Genomic DNA, 22,150 nt, shown 5'->3' on the forward strand with positions numbered 1-22,150 from the left:
GTGGGCTCTAGGAAGTTTTTAAGGGTGGGTATTCAATCACCACTGTTTCAAGTGGTATGGTCCACCTAAGATTTAAATTTGCTTTATTTTTGGGCTCATGCCTTAAAATGAACTATTAAAATAAACGGACAAAGTGGATATACAACACACATCAAAGTGGGTCCATGGTCGCAGCCTAATTGAATCGGGTGTTACCCCAAGTGGAACAGATTCAGATTTTGTAGAGACCCAGTACTAAAGTCAGTGCTGTGGACCCACAACGATGTATATGTTTTATCCATGCTGTGTTTGGCCATTTTGCCCCTCATTTTAGGGAATTATTCCAAAAATGAGGTAGATCCAAATCTCAAGGTGGATCACAACACAAGAAATAATGGTGACCAAATGCCAACTATTAAAAACGTCTAAAGAGCCACAAAAGTGGATCTAACTAACATTTATGTTTTCCCTTCACCTATGTCCGTGTGATCCAATCAATAAGTTGGATGGCAAAAAGCATTACATTGGCCCTGAAGAACTTTTAAAGAGTGAGTGTTCAATCACCACTGTTTTCTTGTGGTGTGGTCCACCTGAGGCTTGGATCAACCTCATTTTTGGTTCATACACTAAAATAATAGTTTAAAATGAATAGATAGTGTAGGTAAAATACAGGCATTATAGTAGGCCCATATAACTTTTTCAAGCATGGATCCAAGGTCACGGTACTGGAGGGATCATTACGGAATCCAAATCCCAACGGAACGGAATAGAAGTTGCATGGGGTGGGACCTACCATGTTATGTTTCTGAAATTCACTCTGACAATCATGTGTGTGACCCGGTTTCATGGGTTGGTATAAAAAACCAGCCCCATGATTCAGGTGGACCATACCACCATAAACAAGGTAATCCAGTGTACAAGGTGATGCTCTCCCTCAGAACTGCCAACCTCAGTAAGGCCCACCTGAATCACATTGCCTTAGCCCTAAATGTTATTTTATTTGATTTTACATCTAATAGTTTAAGTGGATTTCACATAATAATTATGACAGGCGTTGTAAAAAATCAATTGTGAACGTCTCTCTTCCAACTTTTTCCTTGTGATTTTGATTTTTTAACCTTGTACCTAAGTTAGGATTACACATCTATTGGTTGGAGTGGATTTCACATTGGTTACACATGCTTGTCCTAACAAATTTTCTTTAATATATGAAAGCTGAAACAGTTACGACGTATACACCATGGGATTAGGGGCACTGTGATGTTTTTTTGAAATTAAAAATGTGTAATCCTGTCTTAGAAAGAAGGCCAGAAACACAAGCTAACCTACAAAGGAAAAAATTGGGAACTTCCCATGAGGTCGAGATGTGTGGGCCCACCGTGATGCGTGTCAAAAATCTACTCCATCAGTCAGATGCACCATTACATGGTGGACCTCGGGCTTAAAAATTAAGTCAATCCATGACTTGTGTGGGCCACACAACATACAAAAGTTGAGAGGGGTTACCCTCCCATTAAAACATCCATAATCATTTGTTGGGCCCACAGAGATGTGGTTCACAAATCCAACCCATCCATTATATGCATCCCACTTGGATGAGGGGTCATACCTAGTTTCAGATGCATCCAAATTTCAGGTGGGCCCCACCAAGTGCTTTTATATGTTTTAGGCATGTCTTCACATGATTTTAGATTGTATGGCCCACTTGAGTTCCGTATACGGCTGATTTTTGGGATATCCCATAATTTAAAGGGGACCCATCAAATGCATGATGTTGATGTTCAACACACATCGTGGTGGCGCCCACACAGCTCACACACACACACACACACACACACACACTTTGAAGTCTAAAAAATCAGGAAACTTGTAATGACCCGAAAAATTTCGCGCTAAGACCCGAGTACTACCTCTATTTTCCTTAGAAGTTATTATGGGTTAATTAGCGTTAAACTCGATTGCTTGTGAAATTAGCATCAATCACTTTAAATTTGATCTGCAGGACTCAAAACCTGTAGAATCGTTAGCGCTATGTTACTCTGAAATCTGGGATTCAACAATAAATCCAGTTGCTCTTGGAAATTTTTAGAAGCTTTGGATCGGACCCGGACTGCGCGTCGAAAGTCCGATAGCGATGATCTTAAACAGTTATAGTCACTATGTTGGATTTGACCATCACCTCAAAAATCAAGTCCAAATGATGTCTTGGGTCGATTTGATTGAGTCCGGAGTGAAGAGTGTGAGAACGGTGAGAAATTAAATATGATTTTATGAAATCTGAGTCGTGTTGCTTGCGCGACGATTTTAAGCAATCCGACCATTGGATTCTGACCCAATTTCACCCTCCGATCAGGGAAGATAGCCTAGACATGTTATAATGCTTGTGAACCTGATCGAGTTTCGGTGACCGTTGAATTAAGAGTGGTCCGCCACGGCTGATCTGTAAATCCGATCGGTACGAAAACTCAGTTTGACCTAAATCCATGGTCAATGAGCTTAAGTCCGACCGCATGAGGAAAAAAGACCACCGGAAGTACTCCGTTGGATCGAGAGAGGCCTGATTTGGTTATAACCTAAGTATACCTTGGCCCTGGGGCTATTTTCATCAATGTTAGGCCTATAACCCTCACTCTCTTTTCCATATGAATTTCCTAACCCTAGCTAAGAAAGAGAGGGGAAAAGAGAGAGAAAGTGAGAGAGAAGTTGATGAATCATCTCAAGATTCTTTCCTGTTACTCTACATTCTTAAACCATCACTTCTGAATCGTTATTCCGGTGATTCTAAGTTCCTTCTTGGATAAGTTAATCTAACCCTAATCTGTTTTAGAGCTTAGAAGAGTTTATGTGTTGATGTAGCTCATTTCTATTCTTGCCTTAGGTTATCTAGTCGCCGTTGACGAAGACATATCGTCTGAATTAGTTCGGTGTGCTTTTTCTTGTTTAAGGTGCGGACTATATTCGTATATGTTATGGTTTTCAAGGCTCTCAATGTTAGATAATGGTTTATTATTGTTATGGATGCAATTTCACATGTCAAATGCTATGTTTATTTTGCGTTCCTGATATGTATGTGTTATATGGATATTTGTGTATTCTATGTATATGTAGGAAGTATCGTATACGTATAAAATATGAACATGTGTTTGCCATGATTATTTGTCGTGTACTTGAGCTAATTGTATGTGTGTCAACTCCTTGGCAAAAGAAATTGTCCAAATGCGTGTATTCCAACATACGTCATGTATGTTGAACTATGTAGTCTAAGTGTTTGTAGAAATGTGTGAATGGTCTAAAGTGTAACATATTATCTTATTTTGGGGCGTTGAGAAGCGATTCTCAGTACTCCTATTGGTGTGTATGATTTCTTACATGCAAGTTACATTCTTTGTTCTTTAAGTTCAAGCAATACTTATGTTGAAATCCATGTTAAGTTGATATTCTTCAAATGTTCACATACTACATGATTTAAATTGTTGTTCCATTACTGTTCTAAATTGTATTTGCATATCTCTTGTAGTGAAATGTGTTTGGGACTATGAAATAGTCCAGGAAATCGGTAATCGGCCTTGAGTTCGTGGATGAGGTTGTTTTCGCCACGAAGGACGTGATTTGACGAACTCGAGTCGTATTAGAATTGTCGGCAGTGGTTTGACCACACAGAGTGTTTGCATACTCTATGTCGTTCAACCCAACGTGCGCTCATGCTAGTCGAGTTCGTCAAGTAACCCGATTGTCCAATGTATGTTCACCATGTATGGACACTATTGCTTGAATCTAGGGTACCAAACTTACCGATGAAATCCCGTTAACCGTTGTACCTTGATCCGCTAAGACTCATGAGCCGGAAATGGTGGTATGGGATACCGTGGTCAAGCGGTCGGCCTACGCTAGGGTGACGAGCCTCCTCGTAGTGATCAGTGAGCACACCAGACTTGTGAGCCGATTATGGTGGTATGAGACACTATATTCGTGCTGTCGGCCTACATTGATTGGTGACGAGCCCTTTGTAGTGACCTCTAGCATACCTTGATACTGCATTAAGGCGACGAGCCTTAGAGTAGTAACGAAGGTATGATAGGCGTGCATTGATTGGTGATGAGTCCTTTGCAGTGACCTAAAACCATATGATATATGAGATGGCCTAGGACTGACGACCCTAGAATGGATCATTGTGTGGAAATTGATATGAGGAAGGTACCTTAGCTTCCCAATCTTGCTGTATGAAAAGGACTAATAATAACTTGGTAATCATGTTCATGCACCGCATTTGCATGTGCGTGAAAGTCGTTGGCACTACGGGAGGTTGTCATGCGTAACGTAAGATGAAGACGCTGAGGGAGTGCTGGCGAGGGTATGCATCATTTTTACATACATCCTTGCATTAACAAAAGTACATTAGAGTTGTTTAATTGTATTGCCTTACCATTACTACTTGATTGAATTGATATCATGTTAACTTTTGCGGTATTGTTCCACTGAGTTGATCACTCACTCCCACGTTCTGGGAAGGTGTTGTACACACCAACCAGCTCTGTCTTAGATGCAGATGTTGACGCGACCTCTGAGGCAGAGCAGGAGTTCGAGGATGATGAGGCCGCATTTTCTTTTATGCAGTTCTCAGGCAGGTTCTTGTGAGCCATGTCCTGATGTGCGGGGGATTCTGGGTTATTGTACTAGATGATCTCATTTTGATACTTGTATTTTTGATAACAACACTTGTAAGTATGACCTGACATGTATACGTATTTCAAGGACTTGCACATGTACACATATGTTTCTTTAAGTCTTCCGCTTGCGTCTTTCACTTATCTCTGAATTATATTTACAGTTTGGCTTAATCTATTCCATGTTTTATGTACTTTTACAGACAACATACATCCATCATTAAATATATTGCATAAGTAATGTTTTGAAACTTGGGAGCTGAGTTATGCTCGACCCCCGAATTTCAGGGCGTTACAAAACTGTTTCGAAATTCATCATCACCTTGTACATTGTTTTCAATGGTATGGTCCACTAAAATCACAGATGGAATTGACCAGAATTTATCCAGGCCTCAAAGGCTGATATCTAAACCTGACGCTATTACCCAACTCGTCTGAATAAGTGGTCCAGACCCATTAAAATTGGGCGGATCCATTGGCTACCCACTGGTCTAGGTACCCATTGACAGCCCTAATGGGGTCCAAATTTCGAACCTAAACTCACTTATTGTTGGGTCTGACCAATTGCCAGTCAAATCAACCTAACCCATTTGCACCCCAATGGCATAATACTGGCCAATGTAGCAAGCTTACCATGCTAAATCATTTCTCAGGTACATCTCACGCATGCAGGATAACAGATCCAAGACATGGTTGCAACCTAACGGACCATCAACTGTGGGCCCGTCATCAAAATCAATAGGAGGCCAAAGATTCACCCAACATAGATGCCTAGCCAGCTTGGGAATGGATAAGCAGATAAACACGACTTGATTGAGCCTGATCCAGTCACTGGTTGCGCATGTGCATGAGAAAAAAAAAATAGAAAAGGAAATTTTACAAAGAACTACCTAAATGATATGGATTTTACATTCTTGTGCTTTTTTCAAAAAGGGTTTCAAGCAGCTACTTGATATTGGCTGCTTTGTCGGCCATACCGTGATGTTTATGTAAAGTTTATCATGAGCACCTGGTGCATCACTATATTTTAAGCCAATGATCCAAAAATATCCCCATCTGACGTTCAGGTGGATCACATGATTGAAAAAGGTGTTTAGACATCATTCACCCTCAAAACTATTTCTCTTGGTATGACCCAATTGAATCATAAATGAACAGAATTTTAGGGCTCAAGCTAAAACTTTTGTGTGACATCTAATTGTTGGAATGGATTTCATGTAATTATTATCTGAATTGAAGTCTATCTATTGTTTTCTTTGGTGTCTCATCTGAATCCCAGATGGAGCTTGGTTTTTATTTTTTGTCCTTTCTGGGAGGGGGACTAAGATAAGATTATATTTTCAATTGTGAGAATATATCTTAAATAAACATCATGCCAGGCCTCGCCAAAAATAGATCCCACATCATTTCATCCAAAAGGACCAAGTATTTTAAAAAATAAAATTGATGTTTATGTAACATCCACTCTAACCATTAGATATTTAGTAGAATATTAGGGTTAAAGAAAAAAATCAAGCTAACATGTGATTCTTACTGCACACTAAATGAAACAGTTGGAAGAGATGTCCACCTTTAATTTTTAAAAGGCTCATTGTGATAATTAAATGAAATCCACTCCAGATTCAATACAAACATTTAGGCCTACATTCCAAAAATCATATCAATTTGGGATTCACATGAGCCAGGCTAATGCAAACAGTTTAGAAGTGAGTGCACCTTGTACATTATTTCTAATCATGTGGTTCATCTGAATCACAAATGAAGTTGTTTTTTTGGATTCTAGACCTAACATCACGTGGGGCCCACCTGAGTCACTCACCCGAGGTAGCTTTTTTTTTTTTTTAAATTGAAAAATTATTGAAATGTAAATTCCATGTAAATTAAGTAGTTGTTTGTAAAATTCCAAAAAAATGGTTGGGTTAAGATGGACTGGATAAGGACGCCATTAGCGTGGGCGACACAGCAAGTTAGTGTAGCACGGAAGCTATGTGGGCCCCACCGTGATGTAAATGTGTCATAAACTTTCCATCCATTTAGCCGGATCAGGTTAGTACATGAACCAAAAATGAGTTAGATCCGTAGCTCGAGTGGGCCAAAAGGTGAGACATCACACGTTAATTCAGACGCTCATGTATAATTCGTCCCTTGTGGCCCATGGCAACGTTGATTTAGCCTGATGTTTTTAGTACAAAGCAGACGACAGTTGTGGTGCCTAACGGACGGAATAATCTCATGTACTTGGTTGCCGTTGAGAAAGAAAGAGAAGAAAGTCATTTAAATAATAATAATAATAAAAAAACTCATCTGTTCGACCACAATAAAACACCCGTAGAAGAATCCCTTTTCTCATCTGGACAGATACAGAGACAGGATGATGATGATGATGCAGGGGTTTTCTTCCGCGAGGAGGTCTCTTGCCATCCTCCACAACAAGATGCAGCAGCAACAGCTACTCCTTTTCTCGACCTCCTTCCTCTTTGATGATACCCAGAAACAGGTCCTCTTTCCTTCTCTCTTCATTTCTCTTTTGCATTTCCATCAATTCCATTATAGAGAATGTTTAGAAATCTTGGATTCCTCAGCTTTCGTTTTGCTTTAATCCTCAATCTGATAGATCAGCGATTGTGTTTGGATGGACTCTTCACATATTTGTTTTTGACTCTATTGCCACCCAGGATCCAGGGTGTGTCTCCATTCACTGGGGCCCACGTGCTGAGATGGTCTGATGATTTGAACCGTCCATATGCTTGTTTTGAGAATGTTTAGAAATATTTGATTCTTCATTTCCGTCACCAGCTTTCGCCTAGCTGCAATCATTGATCTGATAGCTCAGAGATTGTATTTTGAATGGACTTTTCCTAGAGTTTGTTTTGCGTCTGTTGCAACCTAGGATCCAGTTTGTGTTGCCACCCACTGGGGCTCATGTGCTGAGATGGTACCACCCATTTTCTCTTTACTTCCACAAATAAGTTATTGTCCTCTAGTCACACTTCAGTGATGATCCTAATGTTTGATTTTTAGAGTCGAATGAGATCCATTGAGAATTTTCTTTCTGTTTCTAAATTATCTCCAGAAAGTGATAGTCACAATCATCAATTCAGAGTAATTTTCTTATGGTGGCCCATGTAACATAGAATTTGCCACATGAACAGTTCTGATTATTAGACCAATCAGCCTTTTGGCCTGGCCCCAGTGGGCAGTGACATGCTGGATCTCAAGTCGTGCAGAGTTAAAATGAACTCTTTGTATTGAGCCGCAGTTATTAATTATTAGCTTACTGAAGTAGAAATGACCAAATTGTAATTTCCTGAGCATTCTCATAAAGGGACTGGACACTAGATTGCAATCATGTTAGTTTTGGGGCTGTTGGGGCAGGTGATCATGTGAAATCGGGATTAAGCCTAATCCTGATTTTAGCAGGCTCCATGCCCTCCACATTGGATTCACTGCATTTTCTTTGCCTAATTGCAATTGTCGTGTGTGCATTTTCTTCTTCTAGAACTTCCACAGGTGCAAATAAAACGAATCAGTAGTGCTTTTGCACCGTGGATCAAAATACTGTAGGTGACCGCTAAACTTTTGGTTGTATCCCCGATATTATCTCTATCTCCAGCTCAGTGATACCTATAACATTGGTAGCGATACCAATAGCACTGGTAGTATAAAAAATTCTAGGTTTGGTGGTGTATTGCTAAGTCGCCAATGAATCGATATCACCAATGTATCACCAATATTTCCGACTATGTAAATTCCAGGTGTCACTTATATTGCCAATGTATCGATATCTCTAATGTATCACCAATATTTTCGACTGCGTAAATTCTAGGTGTCGCTTGTATTGCCTTTGTATCAACGATATTTCAATAATATCGCCAATGCATCGATATCGCTAAAATTCGTTTGTTAAAGAATTCCATTTCAATTTTTTTAATGGGCGGATGGCTGTGTGTAGTGATTAAATTGTTGACTTTATTATCATTAACATAACATGGATGATATCAAGACCACATTCTTTCATCTCCTTTTTAGTTGTTGGTGATTTCTTTGTGAAATATCGTATTGTCGATATTTTGAAATGCCAATGGATGTTTGGAGGGAAGGTAGGATGGTTGGATGGCTAGATGGTTGGGATTGATGGGATGGTAGGACTAATATCTTACAGCAACACATGCTTTTAAACCCCCATTAAATAGAAACTTAATATGTATGCATTCTTTTTGCAATTTTTTGATTCCCAAATACGCAAATATGTGTACTTTAGCATCTCCTGAAGTTTCACTGGAATTCCCACCGTTTTCCCATGTTTCCTTGCATTTCTGGTTATCGGCGATATTATCGATGATATTGATATTGTTTCCTTATCCCCTGCCAGCTAAACTTGTAATGATACCGAAACTTTGAACACTACTTGGGTATACTTGCATGTGACACATCTATGGTTGTAATTGAAGTGTGGTTAGGTTGATGCTCAGGACTGAGAGTTGGTGTAGAGAAATTTTAGTGTTGTTTACCCTTGTGGAAGGGATAATATCTAGCCTTTTTTAATATAGTGACTTTGGCCAAAGTCTCCTTATCTAAAACGTGATACGATAAGAATCTTATTGTGGCTGTCAAAATGATTGACATGCTTCATAGAGACTGTTATAGAAGGAGTTAAGGGAAGAATAAGGTACATTTCTTGGCTTAAAACGAGGTCTCTAAGTTGTGATGAAGGAGGCTTAATGGCTGTTCGAGCAGGGGGTCAATGCTTTAATGTTCCCTCCTTGCCAAAAACTACACTAGAAAATTCGTCTTGAGTTCAAATATTTTTCATTGTAGTTTTTGGTTTGCTTTTCACATTGCAAAACATTACATAATGGATGTTTGGTTTTTCAACGTTAAATGCACTGTCAGAAAAATACCATGAAATACCTCAATATCACGCAAAACAAAATTAGCTTGAGGAAAAGCTAGATATAGTCTATCACAATTAGCCTTCTTGATAAATGTTGATGTATCTTCATCGGTTCGTATTTCTTTGAAAATATATTGACACTGGCTTAATGAATTCTGGGCAAAAGTTAAATAATTTGTTTAAGGTGTAATCATTCTGTCATAGGATACATGAGGAGTATTATGGGTCGTGTCCATGGATAAGATGGTGGGGGGCATATTTGAAGATGAGGAATCATATATATGATTATTGGTATTGTATTAGCCAATATAGCCATATCGTATCCGTATCAGCATGAGACAATACGCGATATAGGGTTGTATTGGCTTGATACGAAAAAACTGACCAATATCAGCTTGTATCGTGTATCGGCCAATACAGGATGTATCAGCACGACCAATACAGGCTGATATGCCCATAGAAGCCTAATTTTGAATTCCTCTTTTTTATTTTTTTAAAACCATTTAAACCATAGAAGAAGCTTAAAAACTCGTTTTAGGCTAGATCTAGACTTATTTTGAGATCAAAACAAATGATTTGAATGTGATTTGATCCTTAAAAAAAAAAATTGCTTTGAATAGGATTCGGCAAATTGAAGCGAAGTAGACCATATGGGAAAAATCGGAAAGAAGGGTAAACCTTCACTTCCTTTTTTATATTTTCATCTTCTTTTTATTGTATTTCAATCAGTGTTTTAAATAGCTATGCTATGTAGCGTGTAGCTTACGCTATGTAGCGTAGCACAACCTTAACCCTACGAAGCTCATGGAAATAGCTTAAGTCGCATGTAGCCTACGCTACATCATAATTTGCATACACTACATGCTATGTAGACTATGCTACAGGCTATGTAGCTCACATGATGTTTTCAATGATTTGTTTTGTTACATTTTTCCATTTCCAATAAAAATTAGTTGACCTTTTTAATGCAATGAGTAAAATAATCTAAATAACAATATTAAATCAGTTTCATTGCTCTTTCTTTACCTTTATACTTAATCATTTCCCTTTCTTATTACTTTAGGTTGCATTTTATTGCACCAAATATTATGAAATTATGTTAAATTTCATTATTAATCAGTCTAATCCGGTGTAGAATATCATGACATTGGTGCAATCAAGCACCTTGATTAAAAATCTAGAAGTTGTGTGTAGCTTACGCTACACGCTATGTAGCTTACGCCTCACGCTTCAAAGGGGTGAACACTATGCTACATGCTATTCGCTATTTAAAACACTGATTTCAATGTAATGGGCCTTAGTTCAGAAAATCATGCTTGATTTGTGTTCAATTAGGGCCCATTTAGTTGAACTTTAACAAGTCAAACTGATAGACAACATTCTCATGAAAGAATGGTCTAATACACCATCATATGCATGTTTAAAATATTAAAAAAGATTGATTCTTACATATCTTATTACTCTCTCTCTCTCTCTCTCTTCATCTCCCCTCCCCCCCCCCCCCACCCCCCAATATATTTTCCTTTATTCTTTGGTTTAAAAAAGAATTTGACCAATACGGGCCGATATCGGTATGCAACGCCCGTATCGTATTGTTGTTTGGCCGATACCAATATTTAGAACCATGTGAGGAATGAGTAGTACAAACAATTTGATTTTCAGGGGATATATGGTGTAGGGATCGTGTATTGGCTAGTGGGTTTTCTGACTAATATAGAGAGTAAAAGTTTGTCATAAAAGAGAAAGAGAAGAGGCAAGAGAAGGGATAAACAGGGGGGGGGGGGGGGGGGGGGGTTTGTTTTTGGGATGGGAAGAAAAGAGGAAAAGAGAGGTCAAGGTTGGACGTTTATATGCTTAAGGAGAGGATCTATGGATTAGAGGGTAATGAGGACATCATGCGCACATGCACGCCCCCCACCCTACACACGTACTCAAGGAGGAGGAAGGCCCTATTATCGATCTGGATCGACAACGACATCTATGGAGGACCCCCTAGTTAGGTAGCTGTGCTATGGAGCATGGGAGTGGACCCGATCATCATGTGGATTCCACCATTGGATCTCATGATCGTGGCCCACTACCCTAGATGATCTAGGATTTTGAGTTTTGATTATTATCGTTATTAGAAATATCATGAACGATTTTGATTGCGTTGATTAGTTGCTATTTTCACACGCAAGCCACACTTTTTCACACGCAAGCCATATAAGAGGTTGAAACACTAAAGAAAAGATACCATAGGTTCCTTAAGGGATGCTCAGCCCAGGAGCGAATGAAAAGGAGAAAAGGAAATGAAGGAGAAAGGGATTTAAGAGGTAAGATGGTAAAAGATCTGAGCTTGATTGATATTGCTCTGATACCATGAAAGTTTTTTATTAAGAGAAAGATAAGAGGCAAGAGAAACAGAGAAAATAACAAAATGAAAAAGAGGGAAAGAGATGTCAAGGTTGGATGTCCCCACCCTCTTGCTTTTGTCATAAAACCAAAATACCAAAAATACCCCTTATCAATTTACAATATTAGTCCCTGAGAATATAAAGCATGTATTTAAGGTGAGGAAATAAGTTTGGAAATGGAGGATTAGATAGGCTTAACGACAATATTGCCCATATTAATTGACTTTCACACAGAGCTTCTGTTTAAAAGCGCTACCCTTATTTTACTTGGTTATCATGTCTGGGGAGGGAAGATATGATCATGAATTCTTCAACATAGAAATTTTCCGTTTGGAAGGTTGACATCTTGAAGTTGATTATGTGTATTTGTGTTGAACTTGATTGAGTTTCTCAAAGGCTTGTTGGCTTGGCGAGTTCCTGAGAAAATATTTAGCTTCTTAGTTTGTTTCTCTTGAGACTAGTGTTTTAAATAGTTACACTGTATAGCATGTAGCTTATGCTATGTAGTGTAGCTTAGCCTTAACACTACTTATCTCATGAAAATAGCTTAAGTCATGTGTAGCCTATGCTGTATGATACTTTTGCGTGTGCTGCATGCTACATAGACTATGCTCCACGCTATGTAGCTTATATTACAATTTATTTTTCACTACAACATTAAAATTAATTAATGTTTTCAATAACTGGTTACATTTTTCTATTTTCAATAAAAATAGTTGATCTTTTCAATACTTTTAGTAAAATAATACAAGTAACTATATTGAATCAGTCTCGTTGCTCCTTTATATTTAATCACTGTCCTTTCCTATTACTTTAAGTTGTGTTTGGTTGCACCAAATATCATGAAATTTTGTAAATTTCATTATTAATCAGTCTAATTTAGTGTAGAATATCACGAATTAATGCAACCTTGATTAAAAATTTAGATGTAGCATGTAGCTTGCGCTACACGCTATGTAGCTTACGCCTCACGCTTCAGAGGAGTGAATGCTACGTTGCATGCTATTCCCTTTAAAACACTGCTTGAGATTATATTAGAATGACATGGATTTTTGTCCTCTTATTTCCCTAATTTTTAACTCAATATAACCATTTGTTTTCAGTCAATATGGTTATAATGGGTTTTTTTTTTTTTTTTAATTTTTAATTTTTAATTTTTTTTAATTATTATTATTATTATTATTGTTATACAATATCTACAATGCCATCCCCGAGTTTGTAATAGGGTTTGGTATGAGCTAGGGAGGGTTAGCCTGAGCTTAACTCGATTATCAGGCCTAAAGTTAGGATTGGGCCTGCTTGTTTAGTAATCGGGTTGAGGCCCATTCCCGGCTGTTAACATCACAAATGGGCCTATTCTCGGGCTTGGTTTTGGCCTTAATAGAGAATTTTTCCAAACTTAGGTCCAACTTGACCAGTTTTATTAATTAGGCTTCAAAATCAGGTTCATACCTGACTGTTGGCTTCTTATACCCGAGCCGACTCTTATTGGCTCAAACTTGAGGTGTGCTGTGTTGGAGGAGAGAGAAATCTACCCCCCCACCTTGAAGGTTGCGCCTAGACTCTGGAAAGACCAAATAACCTTAATCCCTTCTCTTTTTATCACCCATACCACACGCATTGGTCAATGAGAGGATGCCATGTGGCACTCCCATCCTCTCAACCAATCACAACCCTCTAAGTCACCATTTACCTCCCAAACTTCACCAAAATAACCAAAATGCCATCCCATATACCTATAAATGCCCCGACTCATTCCATTTCAACACACACCATTACCTTGATTCCAGCCCATAGGCTAGCCTAGCCATGCCCATGCCCTCCTACAGCCCATAGGCTAGCCTAGCCATGCCCATGCCCTCCTACACACCCCTGCCATCTAGTGCGGCTCAAGTCTCAAACCTTGCGACAATCCATTCATCTACCACCCTCTCATAGCTCTCTCATCGGATATCCCAAGTCATCGATCAAGTTGTATTCATAATTTTCATCATTCCTCATCTAGCATTTACATCATCGCATTTGTTCCAAACCCCTTGCTCCTCTAGTCTGTTCGAGCATTTTCTCTGGGGTTTGTTGGTTTTCTTTGGATCTTACCACATCAGAAACTCGAATTGGTTAGACTATTTTCTTTTCTTGTCGTCTCTTTTAGGTGAATGGGTGCTGGTAGATCGCCTTGACGATCTCTCACTCAATCACAAGTTAGATACTAATCATTTTCCTTTTCTTTTTTGTCTCTCTAAGGTAAACGGGTGCTGGCCCTTGAAATCTGTTTGATCCCACAAAGTAGAGACTGCGCTTACGTGTGGGCGAAGAGGGTTCCTAGCACCTTCATTCATCACTGAGGTCCCTTACTAGGAATCCTAGGTTGCAGATCAAGAGTCATTATTAAATAGGGGATCCCCAGATTCTTTGGTTTCTAAAGATTCTGCAGGGTCTAGCTGACTGTGGAAATCTGAGTTACTAGCTAGTGGTGACTCCAAGTCAAACGTTTCATATTCCGTTCTAAGTCAAGCCACAAAAGCACATGAGCAAAAGCCTGAAAAGGGCCCCGTGGGTGCGACCCTGATATCCAACGTTCACACCACCCTAAGAATTTTTATTAGTGTTTCACTGATTTATTATAACATCTTGAAAAGTGTTCACTGGAACTTTATTCACAAGCATGCACCATGGTGTGCCAGTCCAAGTAATTCTCTTAGTTCCCTATACCGGTTACTTATAACTAGGATAATGCATTCACGCTCCATGTGCGTGCATAACTTTTATTGAATAGTGAGCTTAACACGTCCTCTATATTGGGGAAGTGGCGCGTGCAAAGTATGTGGAGAGAGGAAGGGAGAGAAATTGGGAGAGATTTTTGGAGGGGAGAGATAAAAAAGGAGGGAAAGGGTGCCAGACATAGGATTGTGCTACTCACGTACAAAAAGGAGTGGGTAAAATTTGAGCCATTTGTTTACATGGATAAATCCAAGGCATCACTTTATAAGCATGAAGATTTTCAAAATTCCATAAATACGCTTATCAATTTTGGAAATCTTATTTAATGTCCCATAAAATCTTAAAGGTAATTGGATGGGTAAAGATGTCTGTTTGCTGTTGGTGTGATATATAGTTGAGATATTATTCTGTTTCTTTTCCCAATCTAGATTCTTTTCCGATGAAAAAGTTAGTAGATTTTTTAGTATACTAGGAGTGGAAGCTCCTCCCTTGTGACAAATGTTTAAAATACACACTCATGCCTCTTGAGAAGATGAATTTTTGGGTGGCATTCTTCACAGTGATCGATAGAAGTGATATTTATGGGGCTACCATAAATCACTATTTTGATCACTTGATTCTAAATTTAGCAATGTAATATTGACTCTTGATGTTGAGGAACTTCACATTTGTTCAATAAGCACTACATGATTTAGATTAGGAGTTGTTTGTGAAATCTACCAATTTGCGTAGTGTACGGCAAGATGCAGCACCTATATTGGACGATACTGTCTTTGGGATAATGTTAAATGAGATCATGAGTTTGGTTTTCTCCTTCCTCTTGGATGTGCCTTCTCCACTTTGAGAATTGTTATGCATCTAGTTCTGCCTGAAGATTCTTTCTTTTGCATCCCTTCCTTTCTTACTCCATATTTAGTCAAATGATCCATAATGTTTGATTATGCAGCTGACAAATGATAATTATGTGTGGTGATGTTTATAGTTTAAAGAAAGCGTCTCACAATTTGCACAAGAAAGTATTGCTCCACATGCTGCAAAAATAGACGTGACGAACTATTTCCCAAAGGTATGAAGTGTTACCTCCGAATTTCTTTTGATATTTAATATGGAATTTTAATAATAATAATAATAATTATTGGCTAGGATGTTAACTTATGGAAGCTCATGGGCGATTTCAATCTCCATGGCATTACTGCACCAGGTATTGTTTGTCATTCATTCTAAATGGGAATAATACATACCATCAATGCTGTCAAAATCATTATCGTATCGCAAATCGTAATAGCCTAATAGGGGTTGAATTGTATTGAATCGCAAATTGTAAGATTTTTTATGATCTTCTTAAAAATATGAAAGATATAAATAAATTAGGAAAAAAATTTAAAAATCAGCAATCATCCTTTTATCATCAATATGTACCAGGTAATACCATGTCTTGATAGTGTTAAATGATTCTTATCTTTAAGTCTATCAAGAAATTTTCTTTAAAAACATACAAGGATCCTTTAATAATTTATGTTCTTGTTAACTTTCTTGGTTGTAGAATCACGTTGGAAATGCGGCATTTGATTTTATAGATTGATGGAAAAAGATATTTTGATTTCTAACCATCATTCCACAATACGAATAAGTCAACATGATTGTAACCATCCATAAAAACATTTCCAGATAAGTCATACATCAATATGGTGTTTTAACTAGCTAAGAAGTAAGAAACAATAAAGAAAGCTATACAGTTTAACTTTGAAGATGATATATATCATTTAATCTCTTATAAAGAACAAAATAAAATAATTTACCTTTTCTAAATGATTCCTTTTTTTTTTTTTGTAAATGATTCTTAAAACCCCCACCAAGTTAAAAACATTAAATGAAAGCCAACTGAAGCTTAAAATAGAAGAGAACAAGTATAATTTGAATTGTAAATTGGAATTTGAATCCTAAACCGTAGGATTCATATAAAAAGGGATTCAAATAATTTTGCTTAAGATACAACTCAAATCCTAAATCGTGAATCTAAATCGTAGGATTTTGACAACACTGCTTACCGTTACTTTTGTGAATAGTCTTATTTGCCTTTCTTTATGACATGTTATTTTGTAAGTGGTTTCTCGGACTGGATTTGATTTATCTTTTCACTTTTATCATACAAAGCATGTTATAGAACTCACTGGTGCATTTTATCAGAGTAGATGATGCCTTTCTTCATAATATTAATGTATTTTACCTAAAGAAAAATAACTTTACCAAATTATAATATCTTTATACAATGATTGAGTTTTTAATACTAATAGAGGAAGATCACTTGCAAATGTAATTAGACTTTCTGCATATTTACTGATGGCAAGTGTTACTTTGTATGCAATTTCACACGTGTGCTCTTTTTTTCAACCATGGGAAGAAGATAAACCATGGTTGTTGGTAGGGTCTTCTATCAACCATGGGAAGAAGATAAACCAATGCAATTCTGTCCTTTTTTTCCCACATATTTGCTGATGGGAAGTATTATTTTGTAAGCCATTTCATATATGCTCTCTATTGAATTTGTTAGATGGTTCCGAGTTGTGTATTCTATAAATCTTGCCAGGAGGAGAAATTAGGAGGGCATCAACCTGAGTTGTAGAGCGTAAACCTCAGATTAGAGCTTGTAATGCAATTCATGTTTTATCCTAGTTTTGTAGTTCTCATGCAGTATCACAATGGCTTATAACTGTGCTCATCTACCTTATTCTATCAAATATTTGTTTAATTATATTTATGTGGCTTTGAAATTAGAGACCTGCAATTCCATGTGGTATTAGAGCAGATTGAAACTAGCTCCTCAGCCTGAAAATCTTATTTTAGATTTTGTGTTGCATTACTAGACTATCATCCTTATTCTATATTGCATATAAGTATTAGTGCTTTTTCTTCTTGCACAAATTCACTAGCTTTGAGAGACGCCTTCTCCGTTCAAGTATTGCATTACTAGACTATCATCCTTATTCTATATTGCATTACTAGACTATCATCCTTATTCTATATTGCACATAAGTATTTGTGCTTTTTCTTCTTGCACAAATTCACTTGCTTTGAGAGACACCTTCTCCGTTCAAGTATTTTATTTTAGATTTTATACAATACCTTTTAAATTTAGTGCCTTTTGTTTTAGGCTGTGGCATAGCTGTTTGAGACATTTGTCTTTCTAGGCATTGAAGTTGTCATTTCTACTTGTTTAAGTCAGTTTTAAGTCATAATTTATAGTTTGAAGTTTGTGCATTGTCCAAGCATTGTAGATCAACTTTTCCCCCAAGTTTGAATAAAAGTTTGTTTTTGTTTCATATTGTTCATTCTGATGTATGGGGACCTGCTCCCATTGTATCCATGGATGTCTATTGACATTTCATTTCTTTTGTAGATGATTTCTCCTACCGCGCTTGGTTGTATCTCATGAAGACTCACATATTATTAAAAATATTCATAAGATGGTTCTCACCCATTTTGGTAAGAGAATAAAAGTATTTCGGTCAGATAGTGGTCGAGATAGTTTGAAGGTGAATTGTGGGGTTATTTAGAAGAGTATGAGATGATCGTGCATACACTCAATAGAATGGAGTGGCAAAACGGAAGAATCATTATCTTTTTTAAAGTTACTCAGAGTTTCTTGATAGGGACGCACATTGCAATGCGTTTTGGGCTAATGTTGCGCTTACAACAACTACCTTTCTTATTAATCGTATGCGATCCAGGGTATTGGAGTAGAAGTCCCCACATTAGATTTGTAGATTGGTATAGAGATTGAAAAAGAGCAGAAAGAAAGAGAAAAGAAGAGGAGAGAAGAAAAGATATAGGAAGAAAGGAATAGGTTAGAGTTTCACATCCCCACCCCCTTTTCTCTTTTATTAAAGTAATAAAAAATAAATATGACAAAAATACCCCGTACAATAAACTTTATGTCCATCATATCCCAAGACTAAAAACACTAAGAAACTTGTGGACCATAGGCTCATAATAAAAACCAAGAGGGCCATGGGCTCATACCCAACTGTTAACACTCTCCCTCAAGCTGGAGCATAGATGTCATGCATGTCTAGTTTGGAAACAAGTTTTTCGAACTGAGATTTTCCAAGCGCCTTGGTGAATAAATCTGCGATTTGATTATGTGATGGTGTGTGGATCTGTCCTTGAGATATCTTGTCTCAAATGAAATGGAAATCAACTTCTATATGCTTCGTTCTCTCAAGAAAAACAGGGTTATTGGCAATATGTATTGCAGCTTGGTTGTCGCAATGTAAAGATATTGGAACTTGAACTTTGAAACCCAATTCTTCGAGAACAGATTTCAACCACATAAGTTCACAAGTCGCATGTGCCATTAACCTATATTCGGCTTCAACACTTGATTTGACAACCACATTCTATTTCTCACTCTTGTAAGTAACCACATTACTGCCTAGGAAGGTGCAATAACCCATATTCGACCTTCTATCATGTCTCGGCCTTACATAATCTGCGTATGAATAACCTGCTACTAGAAGATAACCATGAGTTCTATATAGGATACCCTTCCCAAATGAACATTTCAAATACCCGAGGATCCTCATAATTGTTGCTAGGGGTGGTGTCCTTTGATTTTGCATGAACTGACTCACCACACTTTTTGAAAAGGCAACATCAGGCCTGATGATGGTCAAATAGATGGGTTTGCCAACAAGTATCCTGTACATACCAGGGTCTTCTAACAATTCTCCTTTTTCAGCTTCTAGTTTGAGATAAGGGTCCATTGGAGTGTCAACTGGTTTGGCTCCTAACATCCATGTTTGTTTGAACAAGTCTCAAGTATATTTTCTTTGACATAGATTTATTCCAACTTTTGATTTTTCCACTTTAATGCCCAAAGAATATTAAGAAGACTAAGATTTTTTTTATTTGAAATTGAGTTTAAAGGTATGCCTTTAACCTTTTAATACCCTCAAAGTCATCACTAGTCATTATAATATCATCAACATACACATCCGAAAGAATGTAGCAAGAGGTTGAGTGCTTTGAGAAGACCGAGTGATCTACTTTATTCCCTTTTAATCCAAACTATACAACTACACTATTGAACTTCTCAAACCAAGCCCATGGTGATTGATTCAACCCATATATTGACTTGTTTAACCTACATACTCTAAATGACTCCCCCTGAGCAATACCCAGAGGTTGCTCCATATAAACTTCTTCATGTAGGTCTCCATGCAAGAATGTGTTCTTCACATCCAACTGAAAGAGACGCCAATCATGATTCTCAGCGAGTGAAATAGCAACCCGAATTGAATTAAGCTTAGCTACTAGGGAAAATGTATCCACAATCTACCCCATAAATCTAAGAATATCCCTTGGCAACCAACTTGGTTTTATAATGATCAATTGACCCATCTGGTAGGAACTTAGCTGTGTGTAACCATCTACACTTTACTGGAGTCTTGCTTGAAGGAAGATCAATTAGCTTCCGAGTATCATTGGAGGACATGGCTTTCATCTCTTCATCCATAGCTCGTTTTCAATTTTCATTGGACAATGCCTACTGGAATGACTTAGGAATGGATACAATAGAAAAGGTAAGGGCAAACTTAAGATAATTTGTGGACAAATGGGTAAAAGTGACAAAGTTGGAAATAGGATGAGTAACACAAGAATGTTTACCATTCCGAATCATAATAGGAAGATCATAGAAAAGGTAGCTCGTTTTCAATTTTCATTGGACAATGCCTCCTGGAATGACTTAGGAATGGATACAATAGAAAAGGTAAGGGCAAACTTAAGATAATTTGTGGACAAATGGGTAAAAGTGACAAAGTTGGAAATAGGATGAGTAACACAAGAATGTTTACCATTCCGAATCGTAATAGGAAGATCATAGAAAAGGTAGCTCGTTTTCAATTTTCATTGGACAATGCCTCCTGGAATGACTTAGGAATGGATACAATAGAAAAGGTAAGGGCAAACTTAAGATAATTTGTGGACAAATGGGTAAAAGTGACAAAGTTGGAAATAGGATGAGTAACACAAGAATGTTTACCATTCCGAATCATAATAGGAAGATCATAGAAAAGGTAGCTCGTTTTCAATTTTCATTGGACAATGCCTCCTGGAATGACTTAGGAATGGATACAATAGAAAAGGTAAGGGCAAACTTAAGATAATTTGTGGACAAATGGGTAAAAGTGACAAAGTTGGAAATAGGATGAGTAACACAAGAATGTTTACCATTCCGAATCGTAATAGGAAGATCATAGAAAAGGTAGCTCGTTTTCAATTTTCATTGGACAATGCCTCCTGGAATGACTTAGGAATGGATACAATAGAAAAGGTAAGGGCAAACTTAAGATAATTTGTGGACAAATGGGTAAAAGTGACAAAGTTGGAAATAGGATGAGTAACACAAGAATGTTTACCATTCCAAATCGTAATAGGAAGTTCATTTGCAATTTCAGGAGACGTAAAAGAACTAAGAACCCCAGTAGGTGCAATAGTCGACTATGTGGATTGAAGAGGAATAGTCCGTAATGCTTGATCTTTTCTCCTTTCTCTGTAATAAGTTTGTGTGAAACCCTTTTGAGGTAATGGCGGTATCTCAACATCAAATTCTGAAGGAAATACCTTTGGCAAGGGAGCTTCCATAGATTTGGCGTCGACATTACGATCATCTTTAGCATAGAATGAAATATCTTCAAAGAGGTCGCATCAATAGTCATAAAATGCTTCTTAAGAGTTGGGGAATAACATTGATATCCCTTTTAAGTACGTGAATATCCCCAAAAAATACTCTTAGTTGAACGAGATAAGAGTTTATCTTGATTTGACCCAAATACACGCGTAAAGAAAGTACAGCTATACACTTTAGGAGGAGTGGGAAAAGCTAGTTGATTAGGAAACAACATAAAGAATGATGTTTTGCCATCTAAAACTAACGAAGGCATCCTATTGATCAAATGACATGCAGTAAGAACTGCATCACCCCAAAAGATTTGTGGAACATTCATTACTAGTAATAAGCTTGAAAAAGGCGAGCTAACAGTCCTTTTGGGGGGGGGGTTGTGAATAAGACAACATAATTTCATGAACGTTTGTAAGGGTCAAGATCTCAAACCAAGCAAGAGACAAGAGAGCTATCTATTACAAGCATTCACGACATTTGCATAAATAAATTACAATCATTCACCACATATACAAAAACTAAACTTCCATCACAAACACCAGGAGTTATAGTGGTTCGGTGTGTACACCAACTGTTCTCAAATAGTCACACCTACTCCACTCCCAATAATCACAACCCACGTGATATTGGCGTTCACTAAAAACAAGGTTTTTACAGGTTCACCTTAAAACCTTACACAGTTGTGATTTTAGAAGGGCTATCACAAACAGAAACCCCATGCCCAATACATGAGATTTTCTAGCTATCTCAGTCAAAACCAATACATGAGATTTTCTAGCTATCTCAAAGAAACCAAAAATACAAAATATAGAAA

General features: G+C 37.5%; 1 protein-coding gene across 2 annotated transcripts in view; it reads left to right on the plus strand.

The window, feature by feature from the left end:
* The first annotated feature begins 6,749 nt into the window (after positions 1-6,749).
* LOC131253336 (isovaleryl-CoA dehydrogenase, mitochondrial) overlaps positions 6,750-22,150 on the plus strand; it is a 104,963-nt gene continuing 89,562 nt past the window's right edge. Inside the window, exons 1-3 of one of the 2 annotated variants that reach the window (XM_058254306.1) lie at positions 6,750-7,140; positions 15,637-15,720; positions 15,798-15,855. In XM_058254306.1, coding sequence (XP_058110289.1) covers positions 7,015-7,140; positions 15,637-15,720; positions 15,798-15,855 — 268 coding nt within the window. In that variant the 5' untranslated portion in view covers positions 6,750-7,014. The remainder of the gene's footprint in view (positions 7,141-15,636; positions 15,721-15,797; positions 15,856-22,150) is intronic. The other variant, XM_058254305.1, reaches the window with a different exon arrangement.

This window comes from Magnolia sinica, chromosome 8 (genome assembly GCF_029962835.1).
Source record: "Magnolia sinica isolate HGM2019 chromosome 8, MsV1, whole genome shotgun sequence".
Classification (NCBI taxonomy): domain Eukaryota; kingdom Viridiplantae; phylum Streptophyta; class Magnoliopsida; order Magnoliales; family Magnoliaceae; genus Magnolia; species Magnolia sinica.